Source organism: Hesperophylax consimilis, chromosome 9, assembly GCF_061612785.1.
Source record: "Hesperophylax consimilis isolate HC1 chromosome 9, BYU_Hcon_1.0, whole genome shotgun sequence".
Taxonomy (NCBI): Eukaryota; Metazoa; Arthropoda; class Insecta; order Trichoptera; family Limnephilidae; genus Hesperophylax; species Hesperophylax consimilis.
The window spans coordinates 41,028,942-41,047,719 of record NC_142844.1 but is presented as its reverse complement, the minus strand read 5'-3'; the positions used below and the strand labels follow the sequence as shown (position 1 = coordinate 41,047,719).

Here is an 18,778-nt window from a genome sequence, read left to right as displayed (position 1 = left end):
CGTCGCCCGTCCACTCCTCCTCCTGGACTGCGAGGTCCTCATCTTGGCCGAAGTCTTCCCTGCCATGGGTTAGACCTGAAACATGGAGAAACAGTATTAGAGTCACTTCTATTACGTAACATACCTGAGAGATTAACTTCATCCGTCGACAGTTCCCTAGTGTCAGACGTACCGACTTCCGGCTTATCTCCCTCCTGCCATGAAACATGTAATTTCTTTATCTGGTCTAAATGTCTTTTCCACACCATATTAGACTTGTTAATTTTTATGATATATATTTTTCTACCTTTTTTTTCAACAATAACCCCAGGGACCCATAACCTATTACCCTGAGCTCTGAAATCTCTAGTCATCACTTTCTGACCTATATTCAAATCTGACTTATTTCTACCCTTATATTGTCTTTTCTGATTGACTTGACTCTGAATAACCTTTCTTATTACTTTTTGTTGACGAGTAGAACTTGAAGTATTCGTTCTTTCCTCAACCTTCCTAGGAATCAGAGAGTCAAATACTGTTCTAATTTTTCTTCCCATTAATAATACAGATGGTTCACACCCTGTTGTTGCATGAACGGTATTTCTATAGTCAGTTAAAAAGTTACCTAACTTTTCTTTATAATCTGAAGGAAATCTATTATTTTTACAAATTTTTTTAAGAAAATTTTTACAGGTTTTAACAGCATTCTCAGCTTGCCCATTGCTACTCGGGTGGTTAACTGGACTAGTAATATGTTTCATACCATTTTTCTTACAAAAATTTTCAAAATCCTCAGAACAAAAACACGTACCATTATCACTAACTAAAGTTGCTGGAAAACCAAATTGTGAAAATAATCTATGAAGTACTTCAACATTTTCTTTTGAAGACAGACTGTTCACTTCCAGACACTCGATCCACTTCGAAGAAGAGTCTATCACAATTAAAAAGTTTTTATTATGTAAGCTACCATGATCAATATGCACCCTGAACCATACTTCAGGTTCATAAGGCCATACTGCTAATGAACTCTTTTGTGATTCTGGTTTAATTTCTAAACAATCTCTACAATTTTCTGTTATTTTCTCCAAATCTAGATTAATTTTTGGCCACCAGACAAAGCTTTTCGCAATGCCTTTAGTCTTAAAAACCCCTAAATGAGATCTGTGTAACATCTTTAAAACTTCTTGTCTTAAAGACTCAGGAATAACAACTCTATGTTGATATAAAATACACCCATTTATCAATGACAATTCCAACCTTTTTTCCCAAAAAACTCTAATAAAATTAATATTTTGTGCCTTTTTTACTGATGCTGGCCAACCCTCGATAAGAAATTGTTTTACTTGACTTAAAATTTCGTCCTTTTCGGTCTCACTTCTTATCACGTCTAAAGACAAATTAAACCCGTTATTTTCAAAATAATTAATGTAACCAGACTCTATATTATCTTCACAGCTAACCTTTTCAATTGGACACCTGCTCAGAAAATCTGAACAATTATTTTTCGACTTTACGTATTCAATCTTAAAATTGAACGATCCTAACATAACTGCATAACGCTGTAATCTTGACGCCGCAATCTTAGGAATTTCTCTATTCTGACCGAAAATTCTGACCAAAGGCTGGTTATCTACAGCTAAAATAAATTCTCTGCCATACAAATATTGATAAAACTTCTTAATCCCAAAAATTATAGCTGTTGCTTCAATATCCAAAATCGAATAATTTTTTTCCGCTTTATTTAAAGTTCTGCTTGCGAACCCTATTGGTCTTTCCACGCCGTTTTTAAATACATGGATTAACGTTGCTCCGATCCCATTCAAACTTCCATCCGTGACAAGTTTCACAGGAATATTCTCGTCGAAATGCGTTAAAATCCTATCCGAAGTTAATATTTTTTTTATTATCGCAAAACTGTTTTCTTGTTCTGTATCCCATTGAAACTTAACATCTTTTTTAAGTAAATCGTATAATGGTGACAATATATCTGCCATGTTTGGAATAAAATTACGATAATAACTAACCATACCTAACAAACTTCTCAATTTATTTAAATCACTAGGCGCTGACGCGTTTAAAATGGCTTCTTTATTCCGCTGACACGGTTGAATTCCTTGCTCACTTATTTTATAACCTAAAAATTCAATAACTTTTAAATTGAATTCACACTTTTCACTATTCACCGTTAAATTACAACTTTTTAACCTATCTAAAACGAGACACACGTTTTTTTCTAAGTCGACTTCATCTTTTCCTATAACAATAATATCATCCAAGTAGAACGTCATGTTCCGTAATCCTGATAAACAATTTGCCATTGCTTTAGCAAAAACTGCTGGCGCTGGTGCTAACCCAAACACTAAACGTTTATATTGAAACAATCCCAAGTGGGTATTTATTGTTGTGAAACGTCTACACTCCTTTTTCAAAACAAACTGATTATATGCGGATTTTAAATCAATTTTAGCAAAAACCTTGCCTCCATTCACTTTGGTTAATAATTCCTCAATTCTAGGTAACGGATACTTGTCAATTAATAACTGATTATTCACTGTAGATTTATAATCACCACATAATCTAATGCTACCATCTTTCTTAATCACAGGTACGATTGGACTCGCGAAATCACTATACTGAACTTGTTCTATAATACCGTTAGAAAGTAAATTACTTAATTCTTTTTCAACTTTATCCTTCAAAGCAAACGGCATTATTCTGTGATTACGAAATATCGGTACAGCACAATCTTTTAAGGTTAAATTCACTTCGTACTTGTTAAACTTTCCTATTTTATCCGTAAAAACTTCTGGAAATTTTTTCACTAATCGCTCTTTTAATGTATTTTGTTTTACACAATTAACGATCCCCGTTATTTCCACGTTAAAGAGATTCATGAAATCACGTCCTAAAATCGAAAGTGACGAACTACGCACGACAATAATTTTTAGTCGGTGTTGTAGACCATTATACTCTAGTATCGGTGTGAAAGTACCTACCACACCAATGAGCGTATTGTCAAAACTCCGTAAGCTCACGTTTTCGTGCAATAACTCAATACTGCTGAATTTATTGAGATAACATTCTTCCGGAATTACGCTACAAGATGCTCCAGAATCTACCATGAATTTATTATTTATTCCGTCGAGTGAAACTTCTATATAATATGGCTCAATACTTAGTACATCACCAACCATTCCATCCGATAACAAAATATTCACGTTTTTACGTGTTGTCACCTGTTTACACCGTTTTGCTAAATGACCTTTAGTACCACAAATTTTACATACATAATTTTTGAATCTACATTCTACCGCCGTGTGATTATTATAACCACAAACCGTACAATTACGCTTTGTAACATGATGAAACGGCGAACGAGCCCGATTACAGCTACTGCTTCGCTTGAAACTATATTCATCTCTCTTTTTCACATGCGTATTAGGTGAGACACGACCTCCGCCGACTGTTAAATTAGCTAAAACTCTGTTATCAGCTGATTGAGATTGGGTTGATGCTACAAGTTCAATACACACTGCTACTTGCACACATTTTTCGAAAGTATATGATTCACTATCGAGAAATAATTTTTCTCTAATCTTACCGGGTTTACAACCTAATACAAAGAAATCTCTTAATTTCTCTGATAAACTATTCCCGAATTTGCAATTGCTAGAAAGAGATTTTAAACGAACAGCAAAATCGCGAACTGATTCGTCATTCCTTTGTTTAGCTGAATAGAACTGTGACCTTTCTTCAAAGAAACATTTTGTCGTACAACAATATTCATTGAGCTTAGATATTAAATCTTTTAAATCAACCTCTGTTACTTTTTTTGGAATACACAAATTTACCAGTAAAGAAAAACAATCATCTTGCAAAGCATTTAGGAAAATAGCTCTTTTTTTAACATCCGATGCGTACTTTTCATCATTCACAAGGAGGTACTGCTCGAGACGGACCTTGAAGTTCTCCCAGTTACCGTCACGCAAACTGAAGGACCCCAATCCTGACTCCATGCCTCCTCCACCCAGAAGGTACCCACAAGACAAGAAAAGAAAAACAGAAAAAAACTTCCCAAAGATTTCTCCGCTCTCCAATCTGCTCCTTGGACCCTCTCAGGAAACCGCTCCTTGACCCTTGTTGCTGGATGGCTCTTCCCAGACCGCTCTGAGACCTGGCAACACCGATCCTTGACCCTGGTGCTGCTGATGGCTGCCCCCAGACCACTCTTGTGGCCCGGACCCCTCCGATCCTTTGACCCTTGGAGATGCTGCCGCTTGACGCCCTGGACCCTTCCGTGCTTCCCCCTTCCGAGAAGCTGGTTGGCTCCAGTGGCTTCTTCTTCTTCTTCACTCCTTTCAGTGAAGAAAACAATAATTTCGGTCCGGCCTTTTTTACCGACCCGAACAATATGTTGCAATCCGAACTTTTTGAAAATATCGCGTATTTTTTTGAGCGAAATCTCGCGCGTTGATTCTTTTAATCACTGTTTTAATGATTTCCTACCGGCTGCGCCACTGTTAAATAACTATTAGACTGTTATTTACAGACTTGGAGGAACACAATAATTATAACGCGTGTTCCAATATAATGATTTATTAACAATTAAGTGCGGATTGTCTACGTCTTATCTCTGAGCTGTCGGTTTGGTAAAGCGCGCGAGCAGATGCATCCGTCATCTTTTATACCCCTATCAGTCATCTCGCTCTTACGCATTCAACAAGCAGGCGTACCACCAAAAACCTTTCTTACAGGGTGATTTATTATTTATGAAATGACAAACAAGAAAGCAAAAAAGAGCGGAAAAAACATGAAGACTGTAGATGTAAAATATACTAGTAATGAATGTTGAGCAAATCCTGGTTAGGCATGCGTAATGGAGTCTCCATCGGTAATGAGAGTTGAATATATAAGACTGTACAGCGATTAGCGATTGTTGAAAGCCATCTAAAATTACTTCAGCTTCCATTCCGCTCGAAGAACCAACATAATATTTAAAGCATTTGTGCTCGAGCACAGGAATTTTCAAATTTACAGCTCTAGCGCATTGAAATAAAAACTGATTAACAATATGACTCAATGTGACTCTGAGATTATTATTAAATATTAATGTAATGGATTTTTTAATATTTCATTTTTTGGAATAACTTCATGAGCAAAACCTCAAATTGTAATACATTTTTGACTATTGAAGACAGTGTTAGCGATTCTAAACGAATATTTGAAACAGAAAAATCAGAAAAAAATATAATTTGGGGTTTTACTCATTAAGTTTAAGGTTCACCAATAACAATCTCGCTGGATCACGTTTAAAAAAGATTGTTGCATAACCAGAGCAATAGGATGATTGAGAGTAGCTGCACACTTTTTGAGAACAATAGCAGAAATATTATCGGGGCCAGCCCTTTAAAATAATTCCAACTGCTAATGGAGTGAAATCGATTTTGCATAGTGAGCTATCTACATTCAATGTTTGTGAACATTACTTCATAATTACATGAATGGGAACGGCTCATTACGATAGGGGTTGATTAGTAGATAAGGATAAAAACAGATCTGCTGACCTGCAACCTGGAACTTTTGCTAGGCCGTTGGATTTACATTTCGTCTAGTACATTAGTGAAACCAACGAATAACTGTAATCTAGTTCATCCCATTGAAGAATTGAATCAACCCCTACCGTAAGAAACCTTTCCCGTTCATGTATGATGTAACTTCACTATTTCCATGACTGCACGGAACCCTCAAGAACTGGAAGTCCAGCTTATTAAGGCTTACTAAACTTCCATTCTCACTACCAAGTCTCGGAAAAGACATTGTCTAGTGAGACCTGTAACTTACCTACCAACATTGTCAAAAAACTTTTTTCAATACAATAAACGACCGGGTTGCCGGCAAATTATATAAAAAAAGGTTTCATTTGTATACCCGATGATATAGGATTTGTTGTAGGGTGATCCCAGTCTACTGTACAAATTATTTGTGTACCCGATGACATTTGTTAAACATTTGTTTTATAATACATATCAGTATATTACATAAATTTATTTTCTAATTACCTTATTAAATGTTACACTTACATACATATACTGTCAATTTACTATGTAAAAGCCCGATAGGGCGTTAATAAATAATAAATAAATAGGGTTTGTTGTAGGGTGATCCCAATCTACTGTACATATTATTTGTGTACCCGATGTGGTATAGGGTTTGTTGTAGGGTGATCCCAATCTACTGAACATATTATTTGTGTACCCGATGTGGTATAGGGTTTGTTGTAGGGTGATCCCAATCTACTGTACATATTATTTGTGTACCCGATGTGGTATAGGGTTTGTTGTAGGGTGATCCCAATCTACTGTACATATTATTTGTGTACCCGATGTGGTATAGGGTTTGTTGTAGGGTGATCCCAATCTACTGTACATATTATTTGTGTACCCGATGTGGTATAGGGTTTAGTACTGGGCGTTGACGATAATTCCATCCAACGCCAACGTCGTTATCGTTGGCGATTTTCAACTGTTGAAAATAACTGTTGAAAATAACGCCGACGTTGACGCAACTATAATTGATTATTTCTAGTGATTTATTAACTCAGGTCTGTTTTTAGTGCTTAATTCTCCATACTCGATGAAACCTTATTCATTATATTTGTTATTATATTTTTTTAGATAATTTACTAATATCTACATTTATTCAAATTATCATAAAGCATTAAACGTTATAAATTATTACTGTCCAAGTATTTCGAATTTCGATGCTTATTCAGCTTAGTTATTTGTAAGAATATAATTTCCAGTTTTGAAAAATTAATAAGATTAGACGTTTTTTAAGAAAAATAAAACCATGACTTACGTTATTTGATAGGTTTACTCCAAGCTCAGTCTATTTAAGGTCCAACTTTTTTAGCACAGTTCAGAAGTTTTTACACATAAAATTATTTGTGTACAATATTTACGGTTATTAAGTCATTTAAAGGTTATTTACAGATTGTTTTTTTGCGCATTTCTATATTTTCGAATCCATATTCAAAAACACCAGTTGTCGCACTTTTCCAGCCTTAAGACTGCACCTGCGGTCGGATTTAATTTGTCCAGTCTTGGAAAAAATTCGTTCACAAGGAACGGATGTTGCTACAATACCGCTTTGTTCTATGAAGATTTTTTCAAATTCGGAAAATATACTCCATGTTCCTTCCACCATTTCAGGGGACAACTCTTTCTATCAAGAAGATCCATTTCGAGATACATGTCCAGTTCTTTGCGGATTTTGTTATTTGGATTATTCTCTGGCTTAATTTTTTCGACTACTGAATTTAATGCATTCCAAAATGATAACGGTTCGTCTGAAGATTCTGTTTTATTGTCAGAAATATCTTGCGAATAGTCTTGTTCTTCCGAGGGAGTAGGTACCCCCCTTAACAAAAGTTCGTGAACTATATTTTTAAACACATTAACAGTGTTGGGATTAGAGTAATACATCACCATCTGTTCAACTGTTTAATATTTATCATCAGTCCAAAGTTCAATCACACTACGGCACTAACACTAATAATTATTATTCAATTAAAAATTAGTTTAGTCGTCAAATTTATATCAAACACTTATGTATTTTTACATCCTAAGTAAAACAATTAACAAAAACAGATTGAATAGACGCGCGACAAGCCAGTACAATCAAACTAAACGTATAGGAGATCGACACGATACCATAAATATGCACGATACTAACAAAAAACAAACAAAAAATAGATCAGCATCGTATTAGGGAATCCCTATTAACGGGTGGTTCCCGGGATCATTGATGTATTATTATTATCTCTATGCGCCACACACGTAATAATAATCCTATAATAAAGTTGAAACTGTTGGAAGACGTTGGTTTCGGTGTTGAAAACATTACCCTGTTGAAATATTAAAGACGTTGAAGATATATTTTGCTTGTCGTTGATAAATTTTATTGTCCCTTGGCGCTGCGTATCGGCCGTATTGGATGGGAAAATCAAAAAACACGTGCAGTAGGTACGTACATTACCAAAAGACCATTTCAAATTAGGCATAATATCGTTCACGAAGTGTAATCTCTTAACCCTTTTGATTTAACAAGCCAAACTGTTGAAAACAATAGGTACAAAACGTAGCTAAGCGGCCGACGTTGGTTATTTTTTGCTAGTCGTTGATAAATTTGATTGTCCATTGGCGCTGTGTATCGGCCGTATTGGATGGGAAAATCAAAAAAAACGTGCAGTAGTTACGTACATTACCAAAAGACCATTTCAAATTAGGCATAATATCGTTCACGAAGTGTAATCTCTTGACCCTTTTGATTTAACAAGCCAAACTGTTGAAAACAATAGGTACAAAACGTAGCTAGGCGGTCGACGTTGGTTATATTTTGCTAGTCGTTGATAAATTTGATTGTCCATTGGCGCTGTGTATCGGCCGTATTGGATGGAAAAATAAAAGAAAAACGTCTAGCAGGAGTTACATAACCAAAAGACCATTTGAAATATCGAGTAATGTTTTTCACGAAGTGCAAACACTTAACCCTTTTATTTATTAGGCAGTTGAATCGTTGACTGCGTTGAATAATATTCGCAAGTAGGTATTATATTTCAACTATTGACGCTAATTATTATCAACAGCGTTGGACGTTGAAACAATATAACTATTGTTTCCAACGGCTAGTTATATTTTGATACAGTACTAATAGGGTTTGTTGTAGGGTGATCCCAATCTACTGTACATATTATTTGTGTACCCGATGTGGTATAGGGTTTGTTGTAGGGTGATCCCAATCTACTGTACATATTATTTGTGTACCCGATGTGGTATAGGGTTTGTTGTAGGGTGATCCCAATCTACTGTACATATTATTTGTGTACCCGATGTGGTATAGGGTTTGTTGTAGGGTGATCCCAATCTACTGTACATATTATTTGTGTACCCGATGTGGTATAGGGTTTGTTGTAGGGTGATCCCAATCTACTGAACATATTATTTGTGTACCCGATGTGGTATAGGGTTTGTTGTAGGGTGATCCCAATCTACTGTACATATGATTTGTGTACCCGATGTGGTATAGGGTCTGTTGTAGGGTGATCCCAATCTACTGTACATATTATTTGTGTACCCGATGTGGTATAGGGTTTGTTGTATGGTGATCCTAGTCTACTGTACATATTATTGTCCTTTTTGTTTCTCTTTATATCCAGAAATAACGAGAAATTATTTCAAATTAAATTCGAGTCTTGACGTGTACAATGAATAGTAATAATAATGATTGGATTATTTGTATAGCGCTGTTTTTGTTAGAAAATCACCTCATGGGTGAAAACGAAGGATGTAAACAATTCATTTCCTTATACCGCTATTGGGAAAGTGGTAGTGCTCATACAAAAATAATTTTCCTTAGAAAATTAAAAAATAATGTTGGTTTGGTTTTTCAACTGACAGCTTATTTTGTTTAAAAGTAGGAATCTTTAAAAAATTGATTATTCAGTGTTTTTAATCAATTTGTCTAATGCTGTAATTGAATGTTATTCTTTAAAAAAATTGCTTCCAGCCTTCGTAATGGAAATTGATTAGAAATAACAAAGAATTTTTTTCACCATCGTTAGGTAATTCAAGTAAAAACTTCGACAACAAAATAACACATCATCCGCATTAATAATATGAACGAATATTATAGCTTGGAAAACATTAGAGCTGATGGAGCAAGGGCAACAGATTTGGAAATAATGGGGAATTTTATTTAACTGCGAATTTATCTGGTAATGCTAGGATGATAATAACGTGTAACTAGCAGTTAAAAACCTGCTCCGCGGGTTTTTTGCTGCTAGGTCCTGCGGGCGGCACTTAGTTGGGCTTCACCCAGTTTAAGTGATACTAACCTAACCTATAATTTTATTATTTAAGTACATGTCAGATTTGAGATTTTTTGGCTAATTTTACAATCAACATAGTGTTTCTAGCTTCCGATTTTGTTTCATGTTTTTATTGGGTTGGCAGTGCCTACACTTCCTACAAACATACGCTTATTATGCGCGAATTTCATATCGGTGTTGTGTCAAAATGGTGCGAAATTATTATTTACGTAAATCATTTTAAATATCAATTATTTTTAAAAATCGTAAATGCAAAGAGTTGTTGTTTTTTGTCATTAAGTTGAATCAAATGTTTGTTTTCTTTTTAAATGCGTATTAAAACGGTAGTTTGAATAAATGAAATTGTAGGTATTTGTAATGGATTATTTCAAATGAAATTATTCGCCATTATCGTATTCTTTAATAATATTAATTTGTGATATTATACATTCTACATCCAAGGTATATATAAAATAAATATATCTATCTATCTATATAAATAAAATTGTAAATGTTCGTTTGCTCAAAATCTTAAATCTCCAAAAGTATTTCATCAATTGCTTTAAAATTTTGACACAATGTTGCATTTGAATACGTGTGTGTTTTTAGATACCTAGATTATATAGATGTTACCTGTGACTGGTAAAAACTTGCCTTTTCTTTGAAAAACAGCGCCATCTGTTGGACACAAAACAACACGCGCTATTGTTTCTTTATCTGCACAGACAGAATTGAGCCACAGCAACGCGTGGTGGGGTATAGTTAGTTTAAAATAAACATAAAAACAGTTTTTAACTTTAAGAAATATGTTTTCTCTGGCAGCCCTGTATTGCAATAGCCGCGGAAGATAGCCAATGTAAAAAGAAACGCAAACAAACGCCCAGTTAATTATGTGTTTACTGTAAAAGCGTCATAACTGTCAATCAAACTCACTTTTCCACTGCATAAAATGCTGTTATTTAAATTTCTGTTAGTTTGTATTTTAGAAAGTCTGCACACAGTACGTTAAATTGACGTTAATATCTGATTTATGGATGTACAATTTGATATTTGGCAATCTGTCAATTAGCTCTCGGGATTTCAGCTAATCCAGTATCGTGAGGAACTTCTCGACAGAAGATAGATGAGATTAGATGATTCATTCACCATTTTTAATACAACTGTCAGTTTGAGTGGACTTCCTTATGCTTTCTGACAGTAACCTTATTTAATTTTTCAAAAGAAGCAAACACATTGTGACTTGGCATTTTAAATAGTAAAAAGGAAAACACTTTGTTTAAAGTCACTTTATTGAAATTTTTAAAGTCTACAGGTTTCGGTACCTCCGTACCATCATCAGGACTGTTATAAAAATACTAACAAATACAGAATAATACACATATATATTTATAAACAAATAGTTGATAGAGAAAGAGATAGAAAAACAGAGAGAGACAGTATCAGTTGCGGGAGGGAAGTGGGGGTGGGGAGTTAGGGATAACAGGAAACATATTTATTATAGGGCTGAATGTTAAATTTAATTGATTATTGATGATTTCAGCCTTTGAATTGACTGATTTTTTTATTTCCAACGCTTCCAAATTGTTAAGTCGTAAACCTATCTCATTTTTGTGTATGACTTTAATACCCGTGTCACGGTTAAAAGTAACCTTATTTCTTATGCGTTTGAAATTGAGAGTCGAGTAAAGATGCCTAGTATGTAGTATTCATACTTGGCATCTTAATAATAAACTAGGCTTTTTCCCGTTGCAGGCTAATTAACTAATTGGTGCGTGGTGTAATGTTTGAATGTGGATGAAGCAAGCCTACTTTTATATTTTTGATTTGATCTTTGAACCTGGATAGATCCAGGAAACTGTGCCTACTTTTATATTTATGATTTGATGTATGAATGTGGATGAAGCAAGCAGTGTGTGGCTACACTAAAACTCTGTCCTGAAACACCCATGTATATTGAAAAAATAGAATTATGAGAAAGAATACATGCCGCCGACGGGAATTGAACCCGCAGTCTTGATGGCCGGTCAGGTGATTTTTCACTGGAAAACAACCAACTTTATTTTTGGTAATTTTTGGATAGGGCCTGACACGCTTATTACGAATATTTTTTAGAAAAAAACTTTATATTCGCCTTAATTACTATAAAAGAAAACTTTTGCATTTCGGGCGGCGGAAAATTATGAATTAAAATTTTCAATTGCGTTGACCAAAATTCACTTTGCGAATCGATGCGGCGGCAATCAGCTGCCATTAGGTACGTCACTGTTATGTTGGTATCCCTGATACATTGCGTAGATACGACTATGGCTAACTTCGTGGAATACAAATGGATTGGCGCGAAATTATGAAAACACAACAGAATTATAATGTTAACAAACTTTAATTTTTCTAAAATTGAGGGAGATACAGCCCTTTCTTTTGTATCACAAACCATGTTACACAAACCTAGCGTAGCCGGTAAACTACTTGAAAACTGGGATGTTTTTCTTGCCTTGACGCGAGTAGGCGTTATAAAGGGGCACTTTCTTTTGTATCACAAACCATGTTACACAAACCTAGCGTAGCCGTTAAACTACTTGAAAACTGGGATGTTTTTCTTGCCTTGACGCGAGCAGGCGTTATAAAGGGGCACTTTCTTTTGTATCACAAACCATGTTTTCATAATTAAGCGCCTTTCATGTGTATGCCACGAAGATATCAACGGTCGTATTTAGCTCTTGTTAATGCATCAGTGATACCAACATAACAGTGCGTTCCTAATGGCGGCGCATTGTCGCCACATCGATTCGCGAAGTGAATTTTGGTTTTACGCAATTGAAAATCAAAATGCATAATTTTCCGCCGCCCGAAACGCAAAAAGTTTTCTTTTATAGTAATTAAGGCGAATATAAAGTTTTTTTCTAAAAATTATTCGTAATAAGCGCGTCAGGCCCTATCCAAAATTTACGTTATTTTTTTAGGAATAGGAATTGATAATGATAAATCTCCTACTAGATAGCGTGGTTCAATTTCCGTCGGCGGCATGTATTTTAGCAGGGGTAGGCAGAAACGACGGACCGCCAAACAACTCGGTCTTGGCACACACTCCTTGCCTCATTCACATTCATACATACTCTTCTATTATTCTGATTCTTGACATGCCTCGACTCAAGTATTGCGACTACGTATAACACTCTTAAGTATCTCTACTTATCATTTGACTAATTTGGGTAGCATATAATAATTTCTAGCAGTCAAAATTATTTGTGAAAATTAAAAAAAAACATTTCATTAATCATTTTGTTTAATTTTTAGCGTGGGCACTTCCAAGCGTCGCCTCATGTCCACATCCCAACTGGTGGAATTCCTCAACAAGACCCAGCGAGATCCGCGCCTCAATGAGATCCTGCACCCATACGCTAACACCGCGCGTGCAAAGGACCTCATCCACCAACACGAACCCAACAAGTTCAATGCCCAAAAAGGACAGCTCAGCTTTGACGGATTTCTCAGGTAAGATATAGAGTCAATTCTGTTTTTACATGATAAACAACTAAACATTTCTTACAATGTTTAGTTGTTTATCATGTAAATAATATCAAAAATATCTTCCCACGCTCAATACTAAGATCTATTTATTTTGCTCTTTTCCAATCTTTAATCACATATAGTTCTCTAGATCCACCAGAAAAAGCACAAAAGGAAATTATTAAACTAATTCTTTAAGTACCATACGACACAGACTCCGAAAAAAAAAATTAAGATGCTCGACGTTTTATCTATCAGACAACTCTATGCAAAATCGTCTATTCTTCACCTCTTCAAATACAAAATACATATCCCTTTACTATCTCAAGAATAAACCAGACTTCAACAAACCTAACAATTAACATCCCGCTAAAGCACACGACCCAAGGACAAAGATCCTTTAACTACTACTCCATTAAACAGTATAACTGCATGCCACCTTCCTTGAAACAACCTGCTGATAATTCACCAAGGACATCAACTAAAAAAACAGATCACAGACTGGATAAAATCTAAAGGAACACTATTTTTCCAAAACCTATTTACTCCAAACCAAACATAATATTTAATTTAGTATTTAAAGTATGTTATGAAAATAACATACGATTATTACACTAAGTAAGAACCTGTCAAATCTGTGATTTATCTTGTCTATTGTTTATGCTCTGGCAACAAGGAACTTTAAGAGGAAGTGAAAAAAAATTCAAGATGGCTTCACTTCCCGGCCGGAGAGAGAGAGGAGACAGGGTGTCCGGTCGGAGGTCAATTATTATTTCTGTAGGTCTGAGGATCTGATCGAAAGATATATCATGGATTTGTGATTAATACCGAAATGTTCAGTTTGTGCTTCAAGATTAGAAGTCTAGTAATATTTCCCGCGAGTGGAATTCGCCCCGAGTGGCGTGCATAATGAAAACGTATTTTGCCATGTGTGGCCGTGGAAGTAATCAGAGTTTATCCAAGTGATCGGTGGTTATTTCTGCCGATAGACTGTGTTCGCCGGGAGCATTTTGATTCGGAGCATTTTTAAATCGTACCTCGCCCCATGGAACCGGCACATGGCTGGACCTCACATCTGATGCCGTCGTCTACTACCTACATGGCCGGACCTCACTGGGCCGTTGGCCAGCCACATCCTGAAGCTGCCGTCTACTCCTCTTGGCTGGACCACACTGGGCCGTTGGCCAGCCACATCCTGATGCTGCCGTCCTCTAGCTACATGGCTGATTCATCTACTCCCCCATTCGTGGCACTCAGTGTTCGTTCCTCATAACTACGTACGTTCATATTATTTTAGACAGGGTAGATAGATTCTACGTTCTGGTCGATGGGGGTAAGTTTTCACCTTTTTGTATTTCTCTGTGAAATTTATCAAAATATAACTTGTTATGGCCAGTCCAAAGTTTAACCAGATTACTTTTATTCTATAACCTTGCAACTTCCTTTCAAACATCATGTAGATGGGATATATTTTTCCCGCCCTGAATGGAGAATTATGCTCTACCGTTGGTAGGTCGGTTTGGCGAGATCTTTTCCAGTTCAACCACTGGAAGGGACTCTGGCGCGTTGGCTTTCTAAGACCAACAAAGTCAAACTTGGCCACCCACTTTTCAATCATAATAACAGTCAAAAATGTACTTAAAAACCTATCTTAACCCAGCCTATTCACACCACATCAGGCTAAGTAAGTATCATAACATAGTGGTGAACATGTTGAATCATAACATTGTGCCCAATATAATACCATAACAAGTATACAATTAATTGTAATATAACTTCTGTTTTTGCTTTTTTCCCTTTTCAGCTTAACTGCTCTTTAAGTTCACTTCATGTATATTTCTTACTTTCCTTTTCATTACGCATGTACATTTAATATTTTGAAGTTTAAATCATGTTCTACATTTGTACAATGTATCTGTACTCTTGTACTACAGTGTGTCTACAGAACATTTTGATACGTAACTTACCTCAAATTACTACATTGTGTCTATATAATACTACGATGAACATGTCAACACAGTTTCTAACTTCTAATCTAATAATGTAAAATACTGCCACCATGGGTGGAACTACGGTGGAGACTCCCGAGAAGGATATTGTGTTTCCACCCATGACGGCAGAATAACACCCATGCGAACACCTCAGCACAGGTTCTCCTAGTGAGGTATTCACAGAACATTAGAATCATGTATATACAGTTTCATATAATATTTCGTTCTACTACCATGTTTTATATATGCAACATCTATCTGTATTACTTGCACCCAATGTCAATATGTACACTTATAAACTGTATGTGTAAGTGAATAGATAAATAAAAAATAAAAAAAGCAGGTACTGCTACTAATATTTCACTTACTCAAAGATAGCTTTTAACCCCTAAGGGATATTTCTATTAGCAATGAATTTTTATTATTTAATAATCTCTGCAGGTGTGGAATAAGCGCTCTTTTTAAAAGTGAACAATACTAAAGCTGGATTTCCACCTTATCTATTCTATGATCTACTGCATAGAAAGAACCATTTGACAATGGAACGGAAATGTTGCACTATTCTCAATGACCTATTTCATAGATTCTATGCGCACGATAGGAATGTGCCATAACCAGTGTAACAATAATAAATTCACCAATTTAAAACCCCTTGTGTTGGGTAGGACACGATTTCAGAATTTATGAGGTACTCGAATACTGAAATGAGGTGTTGAGGTATCCCACCTCAAATGAAAGAGCCAAAAATCTTGTACAAAGCTTATTTTCCCCAGAATATCTTGGGGATTGGGGGTGACATAAAATGTCACACACAAAAAATGTAGTAATATAGTGCCAATATACAAACACCTCACCAGCTCATCATCCCAAAACATTTGTAGTAGTACAAAATATTTGTATTGCCACAAAAGCTTTTGTAGTAACACAAAGAAAAAGAATTGGGACAAATATGTTTTGTGAGGTGGCGGAACATTTTACATCTTGCAACTTGTCTGAGGTACTACTTGAGAACGCTATGTGAAACACCGTACAAGAACTAATTGGAGTGTTTTGCACTGCCCACGCTGTAAAATAATACTAACAGAACTTCTCTCTATTACACCGGAAACAATTTATCATGAGACATTAAATCTTAACTCGTAAAGCAGGAAATCTAAATGTGCGATATATCAAGCAGCTAAATCTCACGAACAGCAAGCTCTGAATCATGGAATTTGAATAGTTTTTCTGTCTGCACTTTGAAGTTTTACTTTTCTTATCTGGGTAATATTATTTATAACATTGTTTCAGTGTCAAGATAGATGTAGTACTTCATTAAGTCGGGTCTCCAGCGACTAAATGTTTTCAAAACATTGGCCAAATCAAAAACATTGTGGCCCTGCTCTAATGTTTCATGTTTGCAAGAAAAGGGAGTGTTGAAAAACAGGCAAAGCTAGAGTGAGTGTAATACGATTTATTTTAAACAAAAGTGATAAACTTGTTCTGAAAAGGGATTAAGTGGATATCCGCTGTGAGTTTTCTTACCCACTGAGCACTTAGTTTGGAATAATTGACCGAGCCTAGGAGAGTCCCATTTTAAATCGATCATTTGGCATTTATCTGTCTGCAAATTTTGTTTGTTACATTCCGGATCAAAAAGCTAGCCCTTTTATTTATTTATTTTGTATGAAACAAACAGCTTTTATATAATATGCAGTGATAGATATAAATATACAAGTTAACTGAAGTCAAGCCACAGAAGTTTCTTATGTTAAAATGAAGTTTTAGTTTCTTAAAATTAATTTGGTGTTAAAGGAAGGGGAGAGGAAGAGGAAAATAGGAAGAGGATAGGAGATGCTGCCGATACATTCCATACTCTCATATTAATAATCGATCGTACGCATTACTTCATATCGATATTTCTTTAGGTTATTACCAAAAATGTCAATGCTGTAAATTTTTTTATTATATTGTGCACATATACGAGGAATTGGGGAATTTTTTCGAATGTTTGTTCTACATGAGGGTAGATAAAATAGATTAGATTGTCGGGTTGATCTAGACGGAATATGAAAATTTATTAAATTGGTAAGTTCTAGTGAGTCCAGACCATTATTTAGGATTTTAAATAATAAGATTTGATCAAAAATTAGACGTCGTGTTTGGAGGGAGTTAAAATTATGAAATTAATGGATTCGGTATAATTTGAGCAGTGTAAGTTTATTTTTGTTATTTGTTTTTGGGGTGTTATGCCGTGTTGCGCTAACTCCTTCTTTAGCGCAACACGGCATAACACCCCAAAAAACAAATAACAAAAATACTTTTGGCCGTGAAAATCTTAAATCATAGTGTAAGTTTAGTTTATAATTTATGTGTTTAAAATTTTTTTTTTAATTCTTTCTATTCTTTCGATATGGGCTTGGTATAAAGGGTCCAGATCGATGTACAGTGTTCCAGGTGCGGGCGAATATATGAGGTGTGAAGGGAATATAGAGTGTTTATGTTGTGGAAGGGTTTTGCTATAAGAATTATAAATCCCAGCATTTTATTGGCTTTGTTAATGATGTCATCAGTGTGTTGGATAAAGTTTAATTTAACATCCAGTGTTACCCCAAGGTCCCTGATATATTTTACTTCATTGATGTGTGTGCCGTTTAGTGTGTATACAAAGGATATTTTATTTTTATTACGTATAAATGTTAATTTATTGCATTTTGCGATGTTAATAACAAGTTTGTTAATTCGCAATAGACAAAGAGACGATTGAGGTCCTCTTGAAGTTTAATGCAGTCGTTGATTGATTTAATAACTAAGTATATTTTTTTATCATCTGCATACGCTAGGTTGCATGTAAAAAACATTTGTGAATACTTTTAAGTATCTGATAGGCACAATGATAAAAATCATTTCTCTGAATATAGAACAGGAAACCCTAGTGAGGAGAACTGTGGAAAAAATTTAAAATTCATACTTTATACCTACATCATGAACAAAATTTGCGATTGCAATTAATCAAAAATAAATAAAAAAGTTGCTATTCTGGGGAAAATGCTTCTATTGGATTATAACTTATTTTTATGATTTTAGAGGCAAATTTGACAATTTTTGTGAGCTAATTTTAATTGTTAAAAAAATAATGTTGCCTAACTTACTATGTGAAAATATGATGAAATATAAAATTTAGAAAATTAAACATCATAAAAAAAGCGCATTTTGGGTTGAACTTTTAAATTTATATATGCAAAATTTGTGTTTGTATTTTAATATTAAGCTCATCAAAATGATTTTTTTAATAATTAATATGTTTTTATTTAATGCTTTACAATTAAAGAATTACCAATATTACCCCCACATAAATAAAAATCTGATAGGCATATCCAAGACACTTTTTAGGTTGCAAATATATTCAGGTAGAACTTTGCAATAATTCGAAAAAATAACACACTAAAAT

General features: G+C 35.0%; 1 protein-coding gene across 2 annotated transcripts in view; it reads left to right on the top strand.

Annotated features, from left to right (window-relative positions):
- The window catches only part of Plc21C (Phospholipase C at 21C), a 181,792-nt gene that overhangs the window by 67,416 nt on the left and 95,598 nt on the right, over window positions 1-18,778 (top strand). For both annotated transcript variants that reach the window (XM_089635969.1, XM_089635970.1), the window contains exon 6: window positions 13,145-13,342. In XM_089635969.1, coding sequence (XP_089492095.1) covers window positions 13,145-13,342 — 198 coding nt within the window. The remainder of the gene's footprint in view (window positions 1-13,144; window positions 13,343-18,778) is intronic.